At 39.4% G+C, this 26,327-nt stretch overlaps 1 protein-coding gene across 1 annotated transcript in view; it reads left to right on the top strand.

Moving 5' to 3' along the window:
* The first annotated feature begins 255 nt into the window (after positions 1 to 255).
* The window catches only part of nova2 (NOVA alternative splicing regulator 2), a 105,629-nt gene continuing 79,557 nt past the window's right edge, over positions 256 to 26,327 (top strand). The window contains 3 exon segments of the mRNA XM_042487293.1: positions 256 to 1,180; positions 4,195 to 4,263; positions 25,871 to 26,014. Coding sequence (XP_042343227.1) covers positions 1,024 to 1,180; positions 4,195 to 4,263; positions 25,871 to 26,014 — 370 coding nt within the window. The 5' untranslated portion in view covers positions 256 to 1,023.

Genomic DNA, 26,327 nt, shown 5'->3' with positions numbered 1-26,327 from the left:
TTTCTTTTTTTTCTACAAGTTGCCTCTATTTTGGAAAGGAAATGAGAAAAACTCAAGTTGTACAAAAAGTATTTACGCGTATATTGTCATTTTTGTAATTTGGGGTTTTATCGCTGGACAATAAAAGGACAAAAACATACAATTTTTTGCACAAAACTATGGGATGACCGAGTTCACGGGATGTCACTGAAGGCACCGCACGGCCCTGTGACGTCAGTCGCTCCCCTGCGCTCCCTTTAGCAGCCAGTCAGAGAAGGGATGCTCTGAACGCAAGACTGCAGCATCTTCACCGAGAGATCGAGCAGGAAAAAACGTCTCTTTCTCTGTGTGTTCCTCCAGCTCCGCGTCTCCGGACCCTCCTCACCCACCCCGTCACCCCTGGGTGTCTTCATGATCGGAGCCAGGACAGGATAAGAAGAAAGAAATTATTATAGCCTACCAATCGGATTTTTTGTATTATCATTGCTTCACCGACCTTTTACTTTCCTTCTTCTGTCTTCTTCGGTTGATTTCGCCTCTTTGTCTTTCGGTCTTGTTTTTTTTTTGTTTTGTTTTATTTATTGTTCGGTTTCGCTGGCTGTTGCAGAGGAGCGCCACCATCCTGCACTGCCTGACATGCTCTCTTATCTGGTTGCAGTGGAATGACACACAAATCCTAGCCCGCATCTCAGAAGGTTGATGGAAGATTGACGCTCCGTTTGCACGTTTTTTTTTCCAGTAGCCTAGATCATTCTCCATCTACAGAGGTTTCGGATTTGTCCCCCTCTCTCTGACACGACCGCTCCAGCGTTTCTTTCTTTCTGCCCCTGCGCAGCATCTCTGTACGCACGGCGCACCACGGAGAAACGCGCAGCTAACCTTCCCCGTCCGCAAGAAACAGGCGTATTTTTCCAATTCCCAAATCGCTTTCGCCTCCTCCAAGGACTCATCTGCACGGCTACGCTGCGTAAAAAAGAGGGAAAAAAGGGAAAAGGGGGGATTTAAACGCAAACGCAGCCCAAGCATCCAAGAGCAAGCTCGAAAATGATGGCCGGCGGAGCAGTACAGCAAAACGGGATTTTTTCAAATCCTCACCATCACAATCAACAACCACACATGGAGTCCGATCCCCCGGACTCGCGTAAAAGACCCCTGGAAACTCCGACGGAGGCCAGCAGCACCAAACGCACAAATACGGGAGGTAAGCGATGGGGATGCGAGGAGCTGTTCGGGTTTCGGTGTTGCTTCGATGTGAGGCAGGCAGAGAGAAAGTAGAGCAGGTTGATCTGATTCTACACATGCATCTCAGATTCATAGATGTGTCTCAGTTACGCAGTGATGTAAATATAGAGAGTGTTTTCTTCTAATGAGCGACAGTCATTTTCCATCAGCATTAAAATAATGATGGGCCGCCGCTTTTGGTGGAAAGGAAACAATGAGAGGGATAGAGGGGGGATTTGGAGGGAAGCCGCCGGTTCCCCCTCGCCTCACATCCTGACTGTTTTTAGCCTCCTTAGATCAGCCGAACTGGGTGTTTTTATTACGTCTTAAAGATTTACGCGCAGCCACAGCGGCCATGCTGGAGCCAAAATAAGGATGTAAACAAGTGAAAGCCAGATCGGGCTGGTGTGTGATCGCAGGCTCTCATCCCGTCGACGGATGACCTTGTGATAATCTCACACATCAGCCTCCATCGCCGCTTTGTGTACAATTACACAAGCGGATAAACAAGCGGACTCACATTAACAGCAGGCCTGTGGCGAGCCGGAGAGAACAAGGGGGGATCCAGAGCAGCTCAGAATGCGACAGTGTCTCTGTGTTATTGCAGCATGTCAGTCAGTGCCTGCTGTACATTTGGATCCTGCTTTTTTTCTGTCCTGATTTTAATAACCTTGCCATAACCAAGGGAGAGATTTATTATTTTTCTTCTTCTCTAAATTGTCCAATCATGTTTCTTCATTATTCTCTGGTTGGATGAAATATGGATATGTCACCATGGTAATCACCATATTTGGTTTTTGTTTACATGCTGTCATGCGCCAAGCATTCCCATCACCCGGCATTACAACCATCAGTAGCCTACCCTGGCCATGCACCCCATCATGGACATATTTGGACATACACTGCACCTTTAAATGTGTTATTTACACAACATCGAAGTGCCGCATGCACTTACCAAAAGAGCTGGGAGATGTTTTATATGCAGCTCAGGATATTGAGAAAATATTTTCATTAGAATTTCTAGATTTTAGGCGTCACTTTTAGACTGTCAATGTGGACTTGTAATAATATTATGGATGCCGGTTCCTTTAGGAGTAAAAAAATATGTTATTAGCAAGACTGGAAAAATATATTCCAGTATAAATTGGTAGAGGCATTAAGATAGTTTAAAGTCAATAAGCATAAGATGGTCATCAATATTTAAAAAGAAAACATCAATTTTAGGTGACCTGCACCCTTAATGCTAAAGTTGCATTAATTTGCATGCACCCTTTATGTGATTAGAATCAGAATAAGATTTATTGCCAAGCAGGTTTTCATTTACAAGGAATCTGCTGAATGAATTTGCTGCTGAATTCGCTGATCTGGTGTACAACAGTACTATAATAAATACGACAAACTACAGGAAAAGCTGCAATAAAAATATGACAGTGATAATTTTAAAAAAAGTACCTTAGCACAAAAATATGAACAATATAGTCATGTCAGAAAATAAAAAGTGTGCTGTGTTTACTTATGTGGTAAAGTTATGAGTTTAAATTTGATTATTTTCATGTAAAAAACAACAACAACAACAAAAAAAAAAATGCCGCAAATTTTTCACTAGTCAGGGCTGAAAAGTCTTCACTGAAACACAGATTAATTAAATGTCTTAGTGGTTCCTTAAGGTCAGATGACAAAGGGTTATAATAAAGTCTGAGATTAATTCAAACATTTCAAGTAATAAATAAAATATGCAAAAAAAATCTGATTTTACTGGAGGTGCTTTCTGCAGGTTTGATCAGAGAAGAACCACCATCATTTTAAAGACTGGAAGTCTGAAATGTACCGTAAGGTTTGCCTGATTTATCAGTCTCACATTGAAAAGGCCACAAGACTTCCCTCAGAAGCTCTACATTTTGGGTGATCTGCTAATTTAGTGCGAGCAGGTGTGCTGGTCAATGTTTTGGTAACTTAAACCCTAACAGACCTACAGAGTTTGAGTGTCCTGTCCCTTTAAGTGCACACGTGACACAATTAAAAAAGAGCCTTAAGTGTGACACCCAGACAATCTTGAGGATCAATATTCATTTTGTAGAGTTATGGGCCCTTTTCAGCAAAAAACATCAAACAACAGGACAGCCTTTTCTCAGTTTCTTCAGCTCCCACCAGAAAACATGACAGCCGCCCTCAGACAGAGAGAGTGTCCTGCTTCAGAGGGGTGAGCTGCAGGTTAGCGAGCGTTGTTTAACTGCAGATCGATGCACTCAGAGCACTAAAGGCTCCTCCTCGCTGTATGTAAAAACCCAAGGCTCCCCCTCAGGGGACCATCCTCATGCCTGCGTAACAGTTGGACAGCTCGTCCATTTAGACAAATGAAAAGGTTGGGACGATGATGATGATGATGATGATGAGCACGGCCGAGCAGGCTTTTACTCAGGCGGAGAGGATGGCCACGGTGCAGCCAGGTCAACACTCCCTCAGCCGGCAGCATCAGGCTGACGGTCGGATGACATTTGGTTGAAAATGTACGAGTCGCTCCCACACACACACACACACACACACACACACACACACACACACACACACACACACACACACTTCAGATAATCAGCAAAGAGGAATCTGAGGTTGGTTGCAGGTCTTTGGTGAAAATTTTTGCACTGACAGTTAATCCAGTTCTGTTTTTTTTAAAATGTCCATTTGTTGCAAATACATGCTGAAGAATTTGGTTTAAATGATCTATTTTATGACTGATATTGACATCTTGAAACCAATCAGATGACACAGATGAGACTGGCCTAAATTATTCTTTTATTTGACTGATAATAAGATGCAGAACAGTAGCGTATATTTTCACTGAGAGTATGTTTTTGTATTTTCTATTTTTAAGATGCACTCAGGCTGCAGTTTTAAGAGGTCAAAGTGCTGCTAAGAGATCATAACAATGGTTGTTTCTCTGTATGATTAGCTTACGCCACACACTCCCCACCCCTGTGCTTCCTCTCTCTGTAGTGGCCTTCCTGCAGCCCCTATTTGAAACTGAAGGCATTGTATTCCCTCACCAAGAAACTGAGACTCATGGTAAGAGAGACTTTGATTTTGATCTTCTACCTGTCTTATTTTATCTTTACTGTAACCTTCTTCAATGCAGGACTGATTCAGCAGTGACAACACGTACATGCTGTGTTCTTGAAGGTCAAATTCTGCAGAGTGAGATCTAAATTTTTAGGGCATTTCAATGACGAGGTCTGACTGCTGCCTGACATTTAAATAGGATTTAAAGTAACACCCTCATATTCTGCTCATGATCCAGGATGATGCATGCTGAGATTGTTTATATTGTATGTTACCAGTTCCATGACATCCATTTTCATGCTTTTTATACAAATTCAGTGTTTTTTTTGCCATGATACCCAACATTACTGCACAGATGATGACCTATGACCTCATGCTAGCCATATCATCAAAGCACTTGGGTTTATGACTGCTGATGTTGAAATGTTCATGCATTGATAGTGTGTGATATGTGATGGCTACCGTGCAACTGCTGATGAGTAGAAATAACATGGCTGTAGTTTTTAACCCTTTTTCCCTTTTCACAGGTAGATATTTAATGTGTAAAGCTCTGAGAGGAAGAAGAAAGCTTTTAAATCAGAAACGTTTCTCTTCATTGGAGCAGAAAATTATAATTTTATTCATTGCTTAGATATAAACTGAGATGTGAGGTATGATGACTGTGCAAAGTGTTTTCAGATCTGTGTGAATGAGACGTGAGCGTAGACACTTAATTCAAACAAGACAGAAAAAGACGGACTTTTCCACTGAACTTGCGGCTGGTTTGGGTCCAGAGTTTATGCAAACGTGTGTGAGGAAAATGTGAAGCGACAGTAGAGAGAAAGAGCTAGTTGGCTGTCAGGCAGTGGAGGTACAAGAGGACGTGGGACCACTAGAACCGCGATGGTCATAAATCACAGCCCTATCTCATAAAACCTGAAGGTCTTAAAGACAAATGAGGATCAATGAGGAACTGCAGCAGCTCCCGCCCCCACCGGCCCTCTAATCCACCAGCCCAAAGCCATTCTCATCTCCGCACCTCCTCTGCCCCTCACCCCGAACCAACAGCATCCCCCACCCGCCCACTTTAAAGGAATTTCCCTCTAATCGAGTACATATATGATCAGAGACGTTTAATGAGCTCATTGTTAATATTTGATTTAGTTTCTGATGTTTAAACTTGGATCATTTTCAAAGCCAGGCTACATCATGATTGGCTAAATTAGTAAAAATCCTCCAGTCGTTTCATAATTCAGGGGTCTGCTGCTGTTGGCCAATCAGGGTTTAGTGCTTTATTAAGACTTTTTAGATTTTAACCAAGATGACATTTATTTAGAGGAACAAATATTTATATTTGATAAGAAAATATGACCTGCAGGAGAGTTTACAGCAGCAGTGATGGTGTTGAGTTGATGCTTTATAAAGTGGTCCAAAAGAGGAGTAGGAAAGTTAGAAATAAGACACTAATTGCATTAATTATGTTGTTAAATTACCTATTTCCAAAAAATTACCTTAAGCCCCTTTTCCCACAGGACAACCCCCCCCCCCCCCCGGCCTTTGTATTTTATGGGAATTGTTACAATGGGGATTCACTTTCTTAATTTTAGGCCAACTTGCTGCACGATGCAATGATGGGCTGCCACAAAATACAATACATCTCCACCGCTCAAAATTAGTACTTGTCTACTGCACTGGCAAAGGTAAAGGAGTCTACTGTTTTTAATGGCACTTTTTGCATTTAAACGTGCTAACTTTGCTGGAAAAAGGGGTAATATTGCTGCAGTGCAGAGATGCGTCAGTGGCTCACATCACATTATTTATGACACACACAGGTTAAAAGATTAAAGTGTCCATTGGCTTCAATGTAGGGCACTGGGCTTCAAAACTGATCTACAAGGCACTGAGAAGTCTGGAAAATTACAGTGTGCACTTTGCATTTTCTAATGATAATATGTTAAAATTTTAGCAGTTTTAGCAGTTATGGGTCAAAATAATACATTTTCATTAAATGCATCACAAAGTTTAGTCTCTTAATTGTGGAAAACAACCAAAACCATAACAGGCCAAAACCTAAAATCTCTACTATGGACTGATATTTGTTAATTAGTTTAGTTTCACACGTGCAAAAATAAAATTAAATAAAATTAAATAAAGTAAAAAGTAGTATATTAAAACAAGAGCAAAAAGAATGTGATGGAGGGGTGCAAAATACAAAACAAAACACAAAATCATAAAACTCCTCAGAATAGCTTGATCAAGGCACTCTCCAGGGGACACCTTTCCCTTTCCCTTTCCATTAGTAAATAAAGAAAACGATAGAAAACAGAGAAAGACAAAACACAAGATTGTAAACGAAGCAGATGTCCATATATGCAACTACACAAAGTAAAAAATTAAAATAAAATCACAAACTGATTGTGGGCAATTTACACTGATTATCCAGAAGGATAACACCAAACCTTTAATAGCAGCTTTCTTGAGCTTTGCAGGTGCTTATTTAAAAATATGAGATGGCAGAGTAGTCCATACCTCTGTAGATGAAATCAAACTGCAGTTAAGATGTTTGACGGATAGGAGGCCTAAGTTTATTAGTTCAGGGATCTGTATATAACCGATAGTGATAGAGCAGCCTCTCAGTCTAATAGAAATGACTCAGATTCATTCCATTCAAAACAAATGCCGCTTTTAGGGAGAAAAAAAGCTTGTATAAGCCAATAAGAAGTCTTATGTAAGCACAAACAAAATGAATTGGATGGTTCTTTTTTTGTTTTTGTTTGATTTTCATGTATGTGGTCAGAAAATGAACATGTGAGCGGGGACGCCTACAGGTTTTAACAGTCAGGGGAAAGTTTGCTGACCTGGACACACAGACCTTTCAGTCCCTCCATCACTTGACATTACAGTCTCCTCTTTTCTCTCCTGTCTGTAAGATATAATACATTCATTTAGTAAATGGATGGACTGGCAAACCGGAGCAGGGAATGGCGGGGGGGGGGGGCTTAAAATGCCCTTGCCAAGTGACATTAGGGGACTAGCAGGAAGATTTCTGGGTGTGTGTGTTGTGTAGTCGTCTTTGTGTTTTCTGTCGGACTTAAGGTGCAAAAAGCAGAGTTGAAGTTTAATGAGTGAGATGAAGGGGTGTGTAAATGATGTATTGGATGCAGACGCACGCACTAACTCATCACATGCACACATGCATGGCGTGTAGCGAACCTTGGCTGGATGAGCCTTTGATGCTATCGATCTGAGTGTTTTCTGTTGCTCCTGGAGCTGAGCGGAGCATCTTTTTTTTGGGACATCCACACAAAGGAGAGCCGCCTTCCTTGCATTGATCGGCTGTCCGTGCTGAGGAGGACGAAGCCCCACATTTGGCGTTGTGCACTTGAAAATAGACAGAGGGGGTTCAGTTCTAAATATGACTGCAACAGTGTGAGCCGGAATGCATAGAAATAAGTTGGGTTTTTTTTGAGTTATCAGGACGTTTGAGCTGTTTTGTGCAAAATATACAGAATTATTTACATTAAGTCTCAAATGTCAAGCAGTATTTTTATAGAAGTGCTTAATCCTGCAGAACACGGTGTTCTCCTCTGCGACACGCCTGTTTTGTCCGCCCGCGAGCCTCTCTTCCTCTTCCATTCTCTCCATCTTCCTCTCCTCCTCATCCATACTAATCATGCTCTACTTCAGACCATCACGACTGCACCCTCCTCCTCCTGTCCTTCTGCACCCTTGTCCTCCCATTATTTTGTCCTCCACCCACCCCCTTCATCAATCGCAGGCTGGCATTGACGACGCTCGCTCAGGCAACCGTTTCCGAAGCTGTCGATCGATTCGCAGCCGCTGTCGGCAGGGATCTGCCAGTGGTCGCTGCGACTCTCCTCCTCCACCCTCTCCTCTTCCTCTTTTTTTTTTTCAAGCCACTGCGTCAAAGTAAAAAAAAAAAAAAAAAAAAAAAAAAAAAAAAGGAGCCATTGTACAGGGTGGGGTAAAAGGCGCTGAGAGGTGGGAATATTCCCACAAAGAGAGGCGAGCAATTGGTGGAGCGAGATGCCGGTCACAGCTAGCCGGTCGCTGATAGGTGAGGAGAGCGGGGCGGCGATGAATATGGATAAGGGAGCGATGAAAGGGCCGATGCAGTGAGGATGGCTGGAAGGGCCCCCTCCTCTGAAATAGCCTTGGTCCGTGAACAATACACACCGATTTTCACACACACACACACACACACACACACACACACACTGAGGGGGGAGAGAGGAGGCAACTGCTTCAGTTATCTTTGTTAGCGTAGCCACCATGTCTGCTTCCATTTCTACGCAGACGCTCTGATGATAGGGATCATTTCAGTACGTTTACGTTGGCGATTGGTTCTCTCGTAACCTGTTTTGAAACTGAATTTCTGTAACAGGATGTTTCGAGTACTCTGTTTGATTTCTATATATGATAATTTAATGGAAGTATTACTCGTCTGTTAATTTGAAACCTGAGCAAATTGGTTTGTTTTCTTTCAATACATGTGGAGAGGGTAATGAACAACTTAAAATCATGTGGCCAAAAACAAAAATAAATTAAATAATAAAGCCAGAGCGAGTGTTGTTGTCTGGTCGTGGGAAATAAAGCAAGAAATAGTAAGTGTTGCAAGAAAATTACCTGAAAAAGATAATTAATAATAATTTTTAAAAAAGAAAAAAAAAAGAAAAAGAAAATTACCCAAAAAGTGCAGAAAAACAAAAATAAATAAATATTTATACATATACATATTTTTTTTTCCATAACATGATTTTGATATATAATTATATTAATTATAAATATAGTTTTCTGGAAATTTCCCTACTTTTAAAATAATTTTCTAATAATTCTACCCCCTTTTGTAAAACTGATTTTCAGGTCTTTTTTTTGTTACCTTTTACTAATTTCTTGCAATTTGTGGATCATTTCTCAGCAAGTTGTTCGTCAGAAATCAAACCAATTTGCTCAGGTTTTGAAGGGTTCAGTAGCTTGTTAGAGGCATCTGAATGCAGTTCAAGAAAACTGATGTCAACCAGGTTTTGATGGGTTAATGACCAGGACCTCTATTCCAGTTATTCTATTTCTGCAGTTGCTAGACTCTTTTTCCCTGCTCTCATGTTTTAGAATTCCTAAACTTATTCCGATTTTTGCTGCAAACTTCTTATTTTTCTTCATAAATAGTTGTGCGTCATATTCAGATTGTGATGCCCTCCATTTTAAAAACAACCTCTCTAAGAAAATGATTTCTGGCATGAAAGCAAAACACAGTATTATATGCTGCTGCCGGTGTTATGAGTCATCCTGATACCTCTAAGAGAAAAAAAAGCCCTTTCAGAGCACACTCATGTTTGATTCGGTGCTGGCTTAAAAATATAGATGGGAAAAAAAACACGCTTTGAAAATGTAGATATGCATTTAAATCCCAGCAGGTTACTGGCACCTGTATCTATGGATTACACCTAAAGAATCTCCTTGTCTCATTTCCTCTCCAAATATTTGATTACTCAAAGGGCTTTATGGCGACTGCTGGCAGGTTCTGAATCTAGTGATTAAGAAATTGGAGCTCCTTCTGCATGCTGAAAGTCACCCCCTAAAATGTCAAATTTAAATTAAATAAATGACGTGGGAAAAAGTGAGACATTCAGAGACTGCAGGGGAAGAGACAGATATTTTCTCCTGCTCTCTTTACTCTGTGAGCGCTCTGTTTATGAGTAACGACGGCCATCTTTCAGATCGAAGACAGCTGGTCAAAGCCTCACTGCTGGAGAGCTTTACATGCTTGTATGTGTGTGTGTGTGTGTGTGTGTGTGTGTGTGTGTGTGCGCGCTACGTCGCAACAAAAGAGCAGAGAACCGGAGGGGGGGCGGTGTTAGACAAAGCCTGCCCCCCTTAAACTCTCCCTGCTTTGGGGAGATGAATATTTTCCAAGTGCTCAGAGCCTCCAAACCCGAGCCCCCGTTCATCAGGCTGTGTTCACACAACCCCCCCACCCAAATGTGGCACTCACATCTGACGTTTCTACACAAAGCTGCTCAAGATTCTGGTCTGGACCGCTTGGGTACATTTGACCCATTTTAATTTGTAAAGACAGATTACCCATATTTAAAGCTGATTTCCGATATTACATTTCCTGGGGTTTCCTCAGATTTATAGTCCTATCAACATGGAAAGGTATCTAAAGGCCCTGACACACCATGTGACATCAAAGAACTAATAACAATGGGGGATGATTGTTGCAGCACCTCACATCGCCTGTGTCTCTGCCAAGAAGTTACTCATAAGCACACTGTAAAGACTACAGACAACATCAACTACCACATAAGTTCTGCACTGGCGTGAGAGGAAATACCTCTCTGTACCAGCAGGTTGCAGTAGTCTGTATTCATCAATCAAAAACAGAAACTAAAAGACCGATAGTATGGATTCAAGATGCTAGTAGGCCAGCTAGCACATTAACAACACAACATGATGTTTAAAGGACACATGATGTTTATTGTGCACCAGTGAATAATAACACAATCCATTGTGAACTGCCTTTGCTAAAAGACCAATGGCTGAAAAATAAAAACATAGTTCAACATGCTGAAATGGCCAAAAAATGCAGAAAATGGCGGAGTAGTGCCAACAGTGTGGGAAACACTATATAATTTAGGGGCAGCAGTCGCTGACCAATGGCCCAACATTGCCTGTGTGCCGACAGTCACATACCCTACACTAACTAATTTAGTCTTGCTGATGATGGCACAGAGAGACATCAACAATTACAGATTAACATACAAAGTTCTAGCAAATTCCAAAGAACTCTCAGGGCCCTGACACACCACACTGACAGTTGGCTTTTGGTTGATGTAGGTGAGTGTCTGTCACCCTAGTTTTTGCGATGTGTCCCCAGTGTGGCTGTTGTTGCCTTTTTTTTTGGCAGATTCAGCATGTTGAATTGGTGACAAACGACCAAAGTCAAAAGAGCATTAGATCAAAATAAACTAGTTGTATGAGGTAAGATTTCTCAGTTTAGTCATTCCATTACAGATTTGTGCAAAACTTAAGCAACATTTTTGAAATGAAGCATGGCGATGGATGTTCAAAACACTAGCAGCTCTATTTCTATTGCAGCCACCACACTAGCCTCCATTATTTCCAGTCAAAGGCAACATAGGTTAGTTGAGTGAAAATGGAAAGGCAAGCCCCTCATATGTGGGAGTGGCCACGAATGAGGGATTTCTGGGAGGTGATAGTCCACGATGTCACAGAAGAATTGTGGATTCAAACTTACGCATGATCTGCTCAACTTTTGAAGAGTTATGTGATGATATACAAGCTCTTGTAGCTCCTGCTGCATCCTGAGGGAGCCAGTTCCTACTGACAAGCTCATAGCCATAGCATCATGTGACCTATAAAAGCCAAAAAAGTGTTTCCATTGCAATTTTGGGAAAAATAGTATTTTTGAATTGCCTGAAATACCACCTCATGCGAGCATAAAAACATTTTTGTGATAAATAGGAGTTTTTTTCAAGATTGACGTGTTTCCATTCGCAAATATTCACAATTTAAATTTGAGGGTTAAATGGAAACCTGCCTAGTGCTGTGTATTTGGAGGCATGGAGTAAAACATTTTCTTCAAATATATTTTTAGGAGGTTCTATAGCCTGGGCACAAAATCCACTAAAGTGAGTGTGCCTGTCATTTACTCTCTTTAAAAACTCAGGGGATATCCTTTGTGTCAGCTATGAACAGGTGACTGTGGGTATGTTCGTCAGAGTGAAGCGTGCAAGGAAAACTAACAGAACATGAGAAAGGATTTGTGATCTTCAGCCCCCCAGCCCCGCCCCTGCAGGCCTTCGGACACCAGATCCCAGGATTTGAGCCTCCATTCCCCCAGCATGGAGAGCCTATTCTGGGCCTGGCGGTTCCACAGGGGCCTTAGAAACAGATTGGACTGTTTACTCATCCAGTTATGTCGTTGTGAAGGACCATTTATTATTCATTGTGAACGACCTCAAAGTATCCAGCCCCCCCAATTCCACATTTCTCAATCTTGACCCACAGAACCTCAAACATAAATACACACACACACAGACACAAAGTGAGACACATACAGACATTTTCATCACACACAAACACACAGCAGCAGGGTGGAAGGTGGTTATTATTCTCTGACCTTGTTGCTTATGCTGCCAGTTTACTTCATAACAAAGTTTCTGGGAGTGGTGGGTTGGCCACATTTTCATCACGCACGCACACACACACACACACACACACACACACACACACACACACTTTAAAACAGAAAAAGAGAAAAAGAGGCAAGTTTTTCGTCAAATCCCTTTGACATGTAAAAGGAAATGTGTCTACTTCCTGTGTGCTGTAACTGCAGGAGTGTGTGTGTGTGTGTGTGTGCGTGTGTGTGTGTGATGCTTAGAGTATTGAAAACAAAGACCCTCATCACAGCAACCAGTAGGGAACTCTGTAGTTATACAGCTGCAGCACACGCACGCTCGCTCACACACACACACACACACACACACACACACACACAACTGTGTCTCAGCATGTTTGTAGTTTGTGTTGAGGTTTGATAACTGGGAAATTGCCAGTTTAATCAGCTGGGAAAACTATGGGAGGAAATGTATAATCTTAATTAAGCATGAATAGAATACAAAATACATGAAATGACTGTGACATCATTAGGATTTATTTTAAGGTAGCTTTGAGTGCAGAGACACGTGGAGGATATGGATGTGAAGGGAGCAAATGCAGGATGTTTCATCTGCAGCAACATTCTGGCAGGGTGGCAGAAACAAACTACTGTAAGACACTTATGACTGACTACAACCACAAGTGATATTAACCCTTTGAAACTTGAGCAAATTGGCTGAAATTCTTGAAGAAGCAACTTAACAAGAAATTACTAAAAATTAGCAATAAATTGGTTTAAAAAAAAGGTTCAACTACAAAATGCTATAAAAAAAAATTAAATAAATAAAAAACACCTATTAAATTAATCATTTCAAAATATTTTTTTTTCATGCAAAGTAGTATTGTAGTAGTATTTTTGGGGGGATTATCACAGCCTAGGATATGACAATAATTAGCAGCAACATTATTATTTTTTGAGCCGTGTCAAATACTCACACTCATAATGCTCTGTACACAAAATGCAACAAATCCAGCTATAAAAAATTATATATGTCAGTAAGGTTTTCTTCTTTCATTGAGTTCTTCTTTTTAAACCAACATCAGTCCTAATAATAAATATCACATATTCATTAATGTTCTGAATTTTCACCCTTTAAATGCCATGTTTTTGTAACGATGTCACTCTGTTTGATGATGAAAAAAGATGAAAAAAAGGATTATTTTCAATATACTACATGCTAAGTATTTATTTTTTTATTTTTTTTTTATCATAGCCTAGGATATGTCATTAATGTGCAGCAACACTGATTGTGACAGGACAGTGCACCGAGTAGAAATAGCATGTAATTTTCTTCATTTGCCAAATATGGTAAAAATTACATCATCAGGTGGAAGATTGTAGAAATGAAAAATTCCAAGACAGAAGCCCAGAATGACACCCAGAACTGATACAATGTATGTTTTTTTATGCTTTGATGGCTGTGGGATCAAATATTGCAATTTGAATTGCACTTAACCATATGAATGTAACAGTTTAGTTTCACAGTGTATTCTGGCTGCATTGTAGGAGCTGAGCTGGAAATTCCAAGATTAAACTAAAATACACAATGTATTCCATATGCATGAACGCAGCCAAAATTGTAAAAAAAAAAAAAAAAAAAAAAAAAAAGGAAGAGTGAAAAGCATGTAAAATGCGCCAAACAGTCCCTAAGAGTTAACTGTCTATATATTCAAACATTATAGTCTTGTCTGAAAATAACAACAGACATAAACAAGTTTGCCTATTTCATTTATCTCTGCAATGCAAAACAATTGCCAGTTTCACCTGGATATTAGTGTGGTTTGTTTTTTTTAAATTGTGACGTCACAGTGATTCATTTATGGTCTTCTGCTCTCTATATCCTTTATCATCCTTTAAGGAGCCCCACAGAATACTCCCTCCATACTTTGTGAAAGCTGAAACATTAAGATCTAATCAATAACAATCACCACATCTGTAATTATGGTATTTGTCTTGTTCTCATTTGGACTGAAAGTTTAGATGCTCATTATGTTGTCAGCATGAAAGAGTCGCTGCACACAGGAGGCTGAGACGCCGGATCTCTGATGATGCTTCATATCAACAATTGCAGAAAATAGCAGGAAAGAACAATGAGTCTGACATCATGCGGAGACATCAGGTTCTCTCAGCACACTGTCGCTAACTAGCACAGTTTTATTGTGCTATTTAGAAGTAAATCTAGAATTTTTTCATTAAATCAGTTAGCAGCTATTTTGCTGCTGGATTCTCGTTTTATTTTCACCAGAAGTTTATCTCTTTTTCCAAAAAATAAATTCCTTCAGGTCATTCATGACATTTTGCTCCAACGCCCACAAGAGAAGTTTTTTCACCAGCACTTTTTAATTTGCTGAGCTGTAAGAGGGAATATGGTGTGGGTGAGCGCTGCATGACCTCTATCGGATTTTGAGGTTAGCGTTGACACTGATGGGTCAGACATGGCGAGCGGCGCCTCTGGCTGCTTATTATGCTTGGTTAGATTGGCATGCATGAGTATCACCTGCACCCCTGGGATGTGGGATGACACACTGAAGCGAGCGCGGGGTATAATTACACATAATTAGAGTTTGCAACTGTGACAGGTAGATAAATGAGGCCTGGCTTTTCTGAAAGTGTGGTAAAAATGTAACCAAACTGTGCTGAGTGTGGGCGGGGCTCACTCTGGATGAAGATGACAGCAGTGACATGAGTGGAAGGATGATTTCACTGATTTAGGATTTTCCTTTGTGTCCTCCACAGGGAAGTAGGTGAGGTTACAGTTGGGGCAAAATAATGAATGCCATCTTTCAGTTAGCGTCTCTCCAGTATCAAAAAACATTAATCAGTTCGGTTACTAAAGCATTTTTTCTGTTTTATTTATGACCTATTTTATCATGTACACCTCCTTGCTTTTATAATATGCAGTTTATTGGCCAACTATATTGGCCATCTCACAGAAATATGGAAAATGACCATGACCTCTGCATTATGTTGCAATTGCATGGTCGGGTTTAGGCACCAAAACCACATGGTACATTTTAGAAAAAGATCAGTAATCATTTATAGTCGTACATTTATATGTGTTGTAAAGTTTAGTAAGTATGTTAAAGTTAAAGTTACACGATATGAGATGAATAAGTCAGTTATTTTTGTTGTTATTTTCACTGTAAGGGAGATGGGAGAGACAACCTGCTTGGTGCCGTGCGTTTCAGAAGTGGAGTGTTTTGCCAGATTTTGTTGATATGGTCTTTTTTCCTTCTAGTAATGAGCAGGATATGTGATTAAATGGTTTCTTTTGTTAGTCTATTTGAATTGTGCTTATTGTTGTTATTTCTTACTTTGCTGTGCTGTCACCTGCAGATAAATAGATACCATTCAAATTCAAGTTATAAATGGCAAGGAAATGACAAAGATTTGTGGTTATGTTTCAGCTATTAAAATACATTAATGCTTATAATTATTTTGTATCTTGTACCTGTTATCAGGAAAACTTAATCTGCTCTGTGCAACACACTATCAAAAATAGACCAGAGGCATATTGTTTTATACATTTTTGGGAAGCTTCTAAAGTTCGCTGCGACGCATCTGCTGCTGCCCAGGCTGCTGCTTGGCTTCCCGGTGGAGATCTGCACTCTAAGTGCACTTTTTTTTTAACTTTGCTAAAGAATTCTAAGGATGTAAAACTCAAATTTGGTAAAAAAAAAAAAAAAAAAAATCTAACACACATTGATTTATGAAGCACTGTTAAATCACTTTGTAACAAACTTCTTTATAAAGTGCACACAGAGTCAAAACATCACAGCCTTCAGTACAAAGGAGTCAGCTAATGTGTCTTAGATGCACAAGAGGCTCATGAATGCTGCACACTAAGAAATTTTACTTTGAAACCAGAGAGATCTTTAAAAAGAGCTCAACAGAAAGATGCATCACTCTTTAAGTGCAGGCTCATATAAGTCAGAGGCTTTTAAAAAGAGCAGATAAAGCTGATAAAAGTGGAGGAATGTTGATAAAACTTCTCTGTAAACAGAATCATTCAGCAGTGCAGTGTGGGAGGAGGAGGCACAGAGTGCAGCACAGTTTTCAAGCTTTTTTTTTATAACTGGAAGTTCATATTTATGAAAATTGAGTCATGGCAGTTATCAAACTTGCTAAAAGCTTATTCCCAAAGTGTAACTCAATCTGTGTTACATAACCCTGTTAACAAACTCAACAGTGGAGATCTGCAGTGCTCTATGATGATACAGATGAGTTTAATGATAGGTTTGTTTTTTGTTTTTTAAACCTTCCGAGCGTGGAGAACTACCATTTTACAAATATATAAGTGTTCAGTGATCCAAAACTTTAAAGATTCAGACTTTTTACAGTGTGCACATGCTGGCAGGATAAAGATTACATGGTCTTTTTTTTTTTTTTTTAAGATTGTGGATATCTTGTTCTAGAACAGGATCTGTTCTGCATGTAAAAATACATTTTTTTAAATGTTTGCCATGGTAACACGTACAAGTGTTACCATTCAACAGATACAAGTGATGAATATGAGTCACTCATTACATCCTCTTATATACACGATGAGTCATGTAGCCGAGGTGTGGAGGCTTGTTTATGAGACGTCGGTAACGGTCTGTTCGTTGTGGGGGTGTTTGTGAGTGTGAGTGTGCTTGTATCTGTTTTTCGCTGCAGACACGCTTTTGTATCTGTGTGTGCATGCATACACGTGTGTGCGAGTGTGTGTTTCATATTTACCAATTCCCCTGCCTTATTAATACAGGCTGGTTATAATTAGCTAGCCTCCATCTAAAGCAGGTCAGTCCAAGGCTTCGTACTTAAAGTGGGTCACTGCAGTGCAGTGAGGAGAGGAGAGGAGAGGAGATATGAACGGGAAAGGGAGGAGAAGAGGAAGAAGAGAGGAGGAGAGAAAGATACAAAGGGAGAAGACTGAAGACACTTTTTGGCCACTACCATGTTTTTCAGGCTTAACCCTTTGAAGCCTGGAGCAACATCATTCTTCTTGTGCTGCTTTCATACACCATTTAAACCTTTGTACCCTGATAAAATTGGTGTAATTCCTTTCAAAAACATGGGCAATCTGCAAATAGAAATGTTCAACAAATTGCAAGAAATAAGTAGATTTGGAAAATAATAAAAAAAAAAAAACATAGGGAGAAATTATATTTATAATTATCATAATTACATATTTAAAAAAACAAAGTTATTGTATTTCTGGGCACTTTACAGTTTATTTGTTATTACTTATTATTATTATTATTATTATTAATATTATTTTACAAATACAGTACTTTTTACAGCTTTCTTGCTCATTTATTTGCTTCACTATGTGACTAATAAGCGTTAGCCAGCTTGACAAAAATGAAAAAATACAAGAGAAAGTTGATTGCCATGCTCGAAAATGAAGATGTGGAGCCTGTCTCAACAAAAAAAAAAAAAATCATGTTTCTCATCAGTAAACTTTGAGAGGTCTGTGACGTGCCACAGTGCAGATGAAGCTTGACTCTAAGCACTCGGGGCCGTCTTCCAAAACATGCCACATCCATGGAAAACACAAGGTCTGCAGGAGAAGCATGTCTGTAGCCAAAATAACGAAGTGAAGTACATTCAACAAACATCCTTGAATCAGAGCAGAAATCAAACTTTTTAGAACGAGGAAGCAGTGTGCTTGAGGACAGTCTTTAACATATGAAACTGAAGAAAAAAACACAGGCGCTCTTGAAGAAAAGGGTCAGCATGTGGGAGGAAAAAACCAACTTCAAGCATGTGGACGTGAATGACAAATAAACTTGAATGAAGTCAAAAGGCCTTCATGCAGAGCATGGCTACTTGCATTAAAACACCTGAAACACAGACAGGTTTTGACCCTCAGGTTTTCTTTAGGGTGCAAAAGACCCTGACTAAGACCGGTTTCCTTTAACTGAAATACTCATTTTTTTCTACATAAAAGTTTTACAGAATATATTTCATCACGTAAAAATGATGTTAAATTAAAGTCAGTCTTACAATAAATAAAATTGTTGGGAAAAGAAGGAACCATGACAAAAACAACAACCTTCAAGGTCTCCTAGACAAATTGAAATGTCTAAACCTAACCCTAACCCTAAAAAGTATAAAAAGGAGGGAAATCCTTTAAACCAAATCATTTGATATGTATTTTGGCTTCTAAATAAGCTTGAAATAGCCGTCCACAGGTGCCATGTTAGATATGACTAATTGCTGTTTGGTTGTACTCACTGTTTGATTGATGATCAAGTGGCTTCGGGTGTCAGTTGATTTGCAGGATGTGAGGAGAGCTGGGTGAGGTTGACTTTGTCTGACTGTCGTGTCAAAATGAATAAAAAAAACAACAACCCCCAAACAAACATTACCCCAAAATAAACAGGCCTATACGAAAACAAAGTTGAAATCAATGTGGTGATAAATGAATTAATCTAACAATAAAACTAAGACTTCACAAAACATGCAACAGTTGAAGACTGTGTCCTCCTGGTGTCTTCACTGCTTGACTGATTTAGCACACCTGCCCTTTAATGAGAGAGGCCAGGTCAGCGATGCATTCAAGTGACTCAAAAAAACAAAAAACAAAAAGGAAATTATAAGGTCTTGCTAGAATTGGCTCTAAAAATGTGTAGCGTATTTAAGGACATTTAAGTTAATTATGCAATTTTCATCAGCCATGAAATTGGGATTGTTAAAAGGGAGTGTTTTATTTATCTTTGTTAGTGTTATATATTTTTTGAAATGTTTTTTATGGCTCCTCTGTAGGTCAGACCAAAAGGGAGTGGCATGAAAACAATTTACTGATACATGTCCAATAGTTTCCCTGTCACATTGTTTTACATTTGGTCTATTGTTTACATCTGGTTTGATTTCTTTCAAAAAAACATGGGGAGAAGGCAACAAGACACTTAACAAGACCTGGCCCAAAACTGAGAAAAAAAATGTATGAAAATCACCTGAAAATATGTGGGGAAAAAAGTAAAAACAAAACATGCAAAAATAAGCTAGAAAAAAGTTAAAATTTAATTATAATTTTTTTTATTGTTATTATTATAAAGATAGTTTTTGTCTCTGTTTTTTGGTACAATTTTCTAATAAGTCTCCTTTTAAAAAATCTATTTCTAGGTAATTTTCTTGTTACCTTTTTACTAATACGCGCAATTTGTTGGACATTTCTCGCCAAGCGGAGTAATCTTATTGTCAAGCAGTTTTCTAATAATTTCTTGCTAGTTTTTGGGCCATTTATTGTTAAGTTGCTGGTCGAGCTCCTGCAGTGTTTTTCAAAGAAACAAAGCCATTTTGCTCAAGTTTCTGCTGAAGGGTTAAAAGACTTTGTTTAGGCTCCATCAGATCATTAATAACCTCTGAAGTGGCTCCACTTTTGAGAACTTCAGTCAGGAGATGAAGGAGAAAAGAAACAAGCAAATAGTTTATTGAAAGATGAAGGAGGGCCCTAAAGAGGAGGAAGATCATAATCATGTAGGTGTTTTTATTTTGGAAACATTCATTTGGAACTCACAGGAAGTCTGAAGGGAAGAGCATTTAATTAAACACAAAATCAGAATTAAACTCAGTGAAAACACCTCCCATGCACATCAGATCAGGGAATACTGATGAACACAAAGGAGGCTGAGCCTTCTTTGACAAAAAAAAAAAAAAGAAGTGAGTAAAGTTTTTTTTTCTCTCTCCTCTCCATCTATGTCTGAGCTCCCTGCAGTTTGTATTTCATCACTGACAGCGTTGAGGAAGGGCCGGGGAGTGTCGGGTTTCCTGTCTGTGTGCTCATGCTTTGGCTTAACACTCGGAGATGAGAACAGAGCCCACCCAGATTTCAGCAGTCTGAACACTGTCCCACTACAATCATTTCTCACACAGCACACATGTTTAATAGATGGAAAGAGAGAGACAAAAAGTTTCCTAAGATGAGTTTGCAGTTTGCACCAATGTCAGATACTAATGGACATGGTAAACCTTGTATAGTGTAGTTTACTGTTTTGTAAAAGCAAATAATGAATTATGTGGGTTGTTCTAGTTCTGGTTCTAATCATTTGTTTGTATAGGACTTTTCAAAACTGTGATACAAAGTGCTTCACAGATTACACAGTATAACACATCAACTCCACCCACCACAGAAAACAATTAAACAAGCAACAACCAAACAACAAAACTTGTGACTTGTGTGACTTTCATGTAAATTAGAGGATCTTTGTCAAATAAGGAACATTTCCTGCTGTCATTAGAAGGTCCAATTAGCCATAAAAATTAAGGGCATGTGTGTGGATTAATTATTAGCTGTATTTCTAGTGAGAATATTTTACTGGTGTTTTGCTGCAACGCAAGGGCCCTAACACACCAAGTGAAAGGTCGCCTATCAGTCAACATCGGGCTGAGCGTCTGTTGCCCTATGGGGTGTGTTAGTAAATCCCATCTGACGCTCTACACTAAAATGAGAGAGCTATTGTTCGAAAAAACAAACAAACCCCAGTGCATTTCATTTCTACATGGATTAACAAACAGTGCAGTTAATTACACAATCACTCTGTTTTGCGCTTTGCTGCTCCATCTCCCCAGACAGAGCGCCCAGAGTAAAGTCTGACACTCCCAGAGTGCACTGCTATGGATTTACGAGCGGTTCAAGTTTGTGCCAGAGTGCGCTCCGCAGTTAGTGAGTGTTTCCTAGTTTTAGTGCTTTGTTGTGCACTTGTTGGCCCCTGTCCGTCTTTGTCCATTTGTTTATTGATTCAGCCTGTTGAATAGGTGAATAGGTGAATAGGTGAATAGGTGAATAGGTGAATAGGTGAATCGGTGCCGGTGAATGAAATCGCTCCCATTGACAGTTCAGCTCAGAGTACGAGAAGAGAAACAGAAGTAAGGAAAGTAAACAAACGGCTTGAGTCAAGAGGGCATGAGATCCAAACTAACTTTTCATATAAGATTATGTTTTTAGCCACTGAGCTCTTTAACAGAAATAGTTTATAATTGTTTATGCTTTTGTTCTCAAGCACTCAATAAATATCTTTTATTTTTTCAACACCAGGTTGTCTTGTTAATGTGCTAACCAGCTAACTAGAATCTTGTCGGTCTTTTGATTTCCCTTTTGAATGACGATGACAGACTATTGGCGCCTGCTGGAATGGAGAGTTCTTTTATGTCTGGGCCTTTAGTGCTAATGGGATTTAATGAGAGTTGGGGCTATTGAATGCCATTTAATAATACTCAGTGTAACCACTGGGGTTCATGAATCTTTCACCTGGTTATACCTGGTCTGTCCACCTCACAATCGAAGCAGGATATTCCGATATCTGGTATGGATGTGTATTTCTTACAGCTGCCTTGGTGGCTCACAGAGAACAGCGGTGTTACAAGGTGCCTCGCCCTTGTGAGAAAGTGTGCCCCTGTAATAATAATCCTATTTTAATCTGCCTCCTGAGGTTTTGTGTCCTGGATTATCAAATATGAAGAATGCTGCCAGGGAGGGAAGCTCAGAAACACTGAATCAGTGGCAGTTTAAAGAGATATAACACGGCAAAAGACTCTGTGCATCGAGTAGCTGTTATTCGATTTACAACCTGAAAAAGAAGATTTTAAAGGATTTCTTCATAGAATTCTATTAAAGAATGAAATCTTTGAATGAAATATTAATGCTGACTTGAAGGCAAAATTATTGAGTTCTTTTAGAGTTAGTCATTATAAAATCTTTATTTAAAAGCTAATTTTAATATTTTTTTTAATCATTAGATGTGTAATTTTACATACTGACTGATGAAGTTAAGGAGGGATTTTTTCCAAGCTAACAGTGATAAAATAATGAAATAAATTATGATTTTGCTCAAGTTTTAAGGCTTGAAAGGGCCACTTGAACATTTTTTAACCAAAACCTAGTGTGATATCTTACTATGCAAACAGTTTCGGTTTGATTTCTCGAGGTTTTGAGATATTAAAATTAAATTAAGATACTAAATCGTACTACTGATACATTGCAGGTGAACTGAATGTGGTTTTGTTGAAAAATTATATTTTAAAAAATGCTGTATCTCTGTATTTTGGGTGGATTGAGCCTTTTATGATCTGTTTTATTAGACAACATGCTAAGGTGTGACAGAGATGTATTCATGCAAAAAAAATTCATGTCCTTAAACCAGATAGAATTATTTTGCCTGTGCAAATGCAATGTGGAGACTGTGTGTAGTAAACGTCTTGTTAAACTGAGGTATTTTAGGTGGAACAGCCCTTTAAACAGGAGGGAATGAGGAAACGGAGTGTGAAGTACTCTTTAGTTGACCTACGGCTTGTTGATATCATCGCCATGGTAACAACGGCTCGTCTGTTTCAGAAAGGGAGGGTTTTGTTCCAATCTACCTAGGCCTACACACACAAACACACACACACACACACACACACACACACACACACACACACACATACACACACACACACACACACACACGCACACACAGATCTCTGTTGATGCACCTCTGACACAAAGCCTCCATGTCTCTGTGATTATATGTGATTCTGTAGAGGCAGGCAGGTCAGTGGTCACTCCTGAAAGAGACAGTGGGAGGAAGAACAGTGCGGCGGCCTGTGAGGTTCAGTCAGCGCTCTGTCTCTCTGGTTGCATTGTGTGACAAGCAGCAGGCTACAGCCAAAAGGTCGCAGGTTCAGTTCCAGTCTTGCTTCAGGTCAGCGTGTCACCAAGTGAAAGTGTCGGCGCTCTGGATGAACAACATGATTAAAATGTGCTTTGACCGTATTGCTTTATTCCCCTTTGGCTTCATTGTGTAATTCTTTACAAACACTGAAGCTGTTTGCTCCCGCATAGTGCAAATTTAGAAAATTACAAACATGACCTTGAAAGTGTCAAACCTTATTAAGTCAGCTGACACACCTGTTATTGAGGTTGTTTTCTATTCACATGCAGATAAAACAGAGAGCTGCTGGAGGTTTTTGTTAAAGCTTTTCATTTGGGTGGCTCCAGCTGAACTCAAGGTTTTAAACTACACAGAACACACTTTAGTTAACTAACCGGGATAGTTTATGCAGTTAAAAGTCCCACTGCTGTCTTTACTAATGATGCTCATAATTTTTTTGAGAGTCCTTAGACAGCACAAGACAATAAAAATTGAAATAAACTAATAAGTTGCAGTTACAGTTTCATCAACCCTTTTTAACCTGAGCAAATTGGTTTTATTTTTTTCAAAAACATGAGAAGAAGGCAATGAGCAACTTAGCAAGACATGGGCTAAAGATTAGGGGAAAAAAGTAAAAAAAAAAAAAATTAAAAAAAGTAAAAAAAATCACAAGGAAATTACCTGAAAATAAGTATGGGGGGAAAACAACAAAAACAAACAGTGCTCAAAATTAAATATGTACTTTTATATATTTTATTAAATTTTTTTCTGTAGCATATTTGTAAACATAAAATTATTGTAATTATAAATACAGTTTTCTGGACATTGTTCCTTTTTTGGGGTATTTTTATAATCCTCCTCTTTTTTCATTTTGACAAGTTGCTTATTGCCTTTTTCCCAGTGTTTTAGACAGAAATCAAAGCAGTTTACTCAATTTTCTTGTGCTGTGTTCAGACCCTTTAAAACCTGATATCGATCCATTTTTTTTCAAAGGGTTAATAAAATCTATGACAAAAAATGTCATCTCTCTCACACCGGAGCAGCGTCAGCCACTGGTGCAAGTTGTGAACTGTAATTCAGCAGCTGTGTGTGTGACTGTGGATGGTGGAGCTGTTTAACTGATTTGTGAAGTTTCTTGGTTATACAGTCAAACTGTTGAGAAAGTATTAAAGTTTTTGAGACCATAAATAAAAAGATTTCAGTCGTGTGTGCTGGTATATCATCCTTTAAATCTGTCAGAATCACTGCTGGAGAACTGAAAGTTTTTAAATATGTAGAAATAATTTATAGCTATGGAAAAAAATATGTCTAAATGAAATTTCAACACTTGAGACAACCTGCCACTTTGATTCCAATTCACGATACCTTTATTACCTAATTGAATTAGCTACAGAGAGAAAAAAAAGACATATTGATAAAAAGTTGACAAACCTTGAAGGATAAAAATGACTAAAATGTGATTAAAACTAATGAGCATTTTTGTCTAAAGATTAAAACTTGCTGCCAAAATGAGCACTGCTGTCAGTCATGAGTATGTGATTTTCCTTTGTGGGTCCCTGTAGTGTTGATGAATAGTGAGTTACCTATTATGGCTCGATGCTCACACCTTTTAGTTTGTTTTTGATATGTCCGTTTGAACACGTGAAAGTTTCATGTCACAAAGCTCAAGAAATAGAGAGAAATTGGACTTCACTTTTTGAAGAGGAAGAATGCCTTGTCTCCTCTGTTGGAAGGCCACCTCGTTCTCCTCCATCAGGCTGATTAGACACATTTTCCATAAGATCTGACTGTAGTTTCAGCTTGTGAAGACACTCAAAGACATCTTTATCCCATCAGGGCAATTAGCTGAGCTCAGTGTTGAAAACAGTCAACATGAGGCTGCATGAAATAGTCGACATCTTCCTTTCATATCCACAGTTTACACTACAGTCCTCGACGCAGGTGCAGCTCCTTGTCAGCAGGACACAAATATCAGAAAACTGCTTTGTGTTTGTTTAGGTGGCCTTATCTGCACATGATAATAAGAGAACGTGTGTGTGTGTGTGTGTGTGTGTGTGTATGTGTGTGTGTGTGTCGTGGCTGGCATGTGGTGTTATGCATCACGAGGCGTCGCATCCACAAGCGTTGGTTGAATCTGATTAGCTTTAATAACAAAAGCAGCATATTCCTCAGCCCTTCTCCTGCCCCCCCTCCCTTCTCGCGCCAAGGCAGTGACAAGGACCAGATTCCTCGGGCCCGATGCTGAAATTAGATCAGACCAATCTGGAGAGAGTGTTTAGAGGCCCGCACAAATGGACGTGCAGAGAAAAGGGAGAGATAACGGAATCATCTGATTATGGAAATAATTAGTTGTCATGGATATCAGTCATCGTTTGATGTGATTGGGTGGATTTATGCAACTTGAGGAAGCTTTGAATGGTCGGTTGAGAGAGAGCGAGGATGGGGTAGGGGGGATGGATAGAGAGACGAATTATTCTGCTTTGGCGTAGTGATGCGGCACCAGCTCGCATCTGTTCTGTCAGACTGTGATTACTGACGAACACTTTGCTTCCACTTCACAGTTTACACTCATTCAAACAAGATGATCCCTGTATTGGATGAGACTTTTTTTCTGCGTTTTTCTTTTACTCTAACATTTGTAAACTTGCTGAAAACTGTCACACAGGAAAAATATGGACATGGCAGGCATGAGGGGAAGAGTTCAGACTTACTACTAATGCAAATTATAATGTTTTTCCTTTTCAGCTTTATTTGAGGTAAGAAGAAAAACTACAGTAGCTCTCTCTGACTTCCTGTTTCTTGTTTTCTGCAACAGAGGAAGGCGAGTACTTCCTGAAGGTTTTGATTCCCAGCTATGCGGCGGGCTCTATCATCGGTAAAGGAGGTCAGACCATCGTCCAGCTGCAGAAAGAGACTGGAGCCACCATCAAACTGTCCAAATCCAAAGACTTCTACCCTGGTAAGACATCACCACCATCGACACTGCTGCTTCAGATGGAGCTGAGAGAGTGAAGGAAGACTTCATCCTTAGATACTTTCACACTGTTAATTTACACTTTTAGTAATCTTTTAAGGGTCCAGTGTGCAGAATTTAGGAGAATATATTGGAAGAAATGAAATATAACATGATAAGTATTATCACTAAAAAAAATAAGAATCATCTTGTTTCTGTTACCTCAGAATGAGAAGGACATTTGCGTTTTGGCATTTTTTCTTTTTTGCATTTCTGCATTTTCATGCTGGCGGCTATGGTTAGCAGCCGCTCCGCGACA

Source organism: Plectropomus leopardus, chromosome 5 (assembly GCF_008729295.1).
Source record: "Plectropomus leopardus isolate mb chromosome 5, YSFRI_Pleo_2.0, whole genome shotgun sequence".
In the NCBI taxonomy this organism is placed as follows: domain Eukaryota; kingdom Metazoa; phylum Chordata; class Actinopteri; order Perciformes; family Serranidae; genus Plectropomus; species Plectropomus leopardus.
This window is presented reverse-complemented; position numbering and strand designations above follow the sequence as displayed.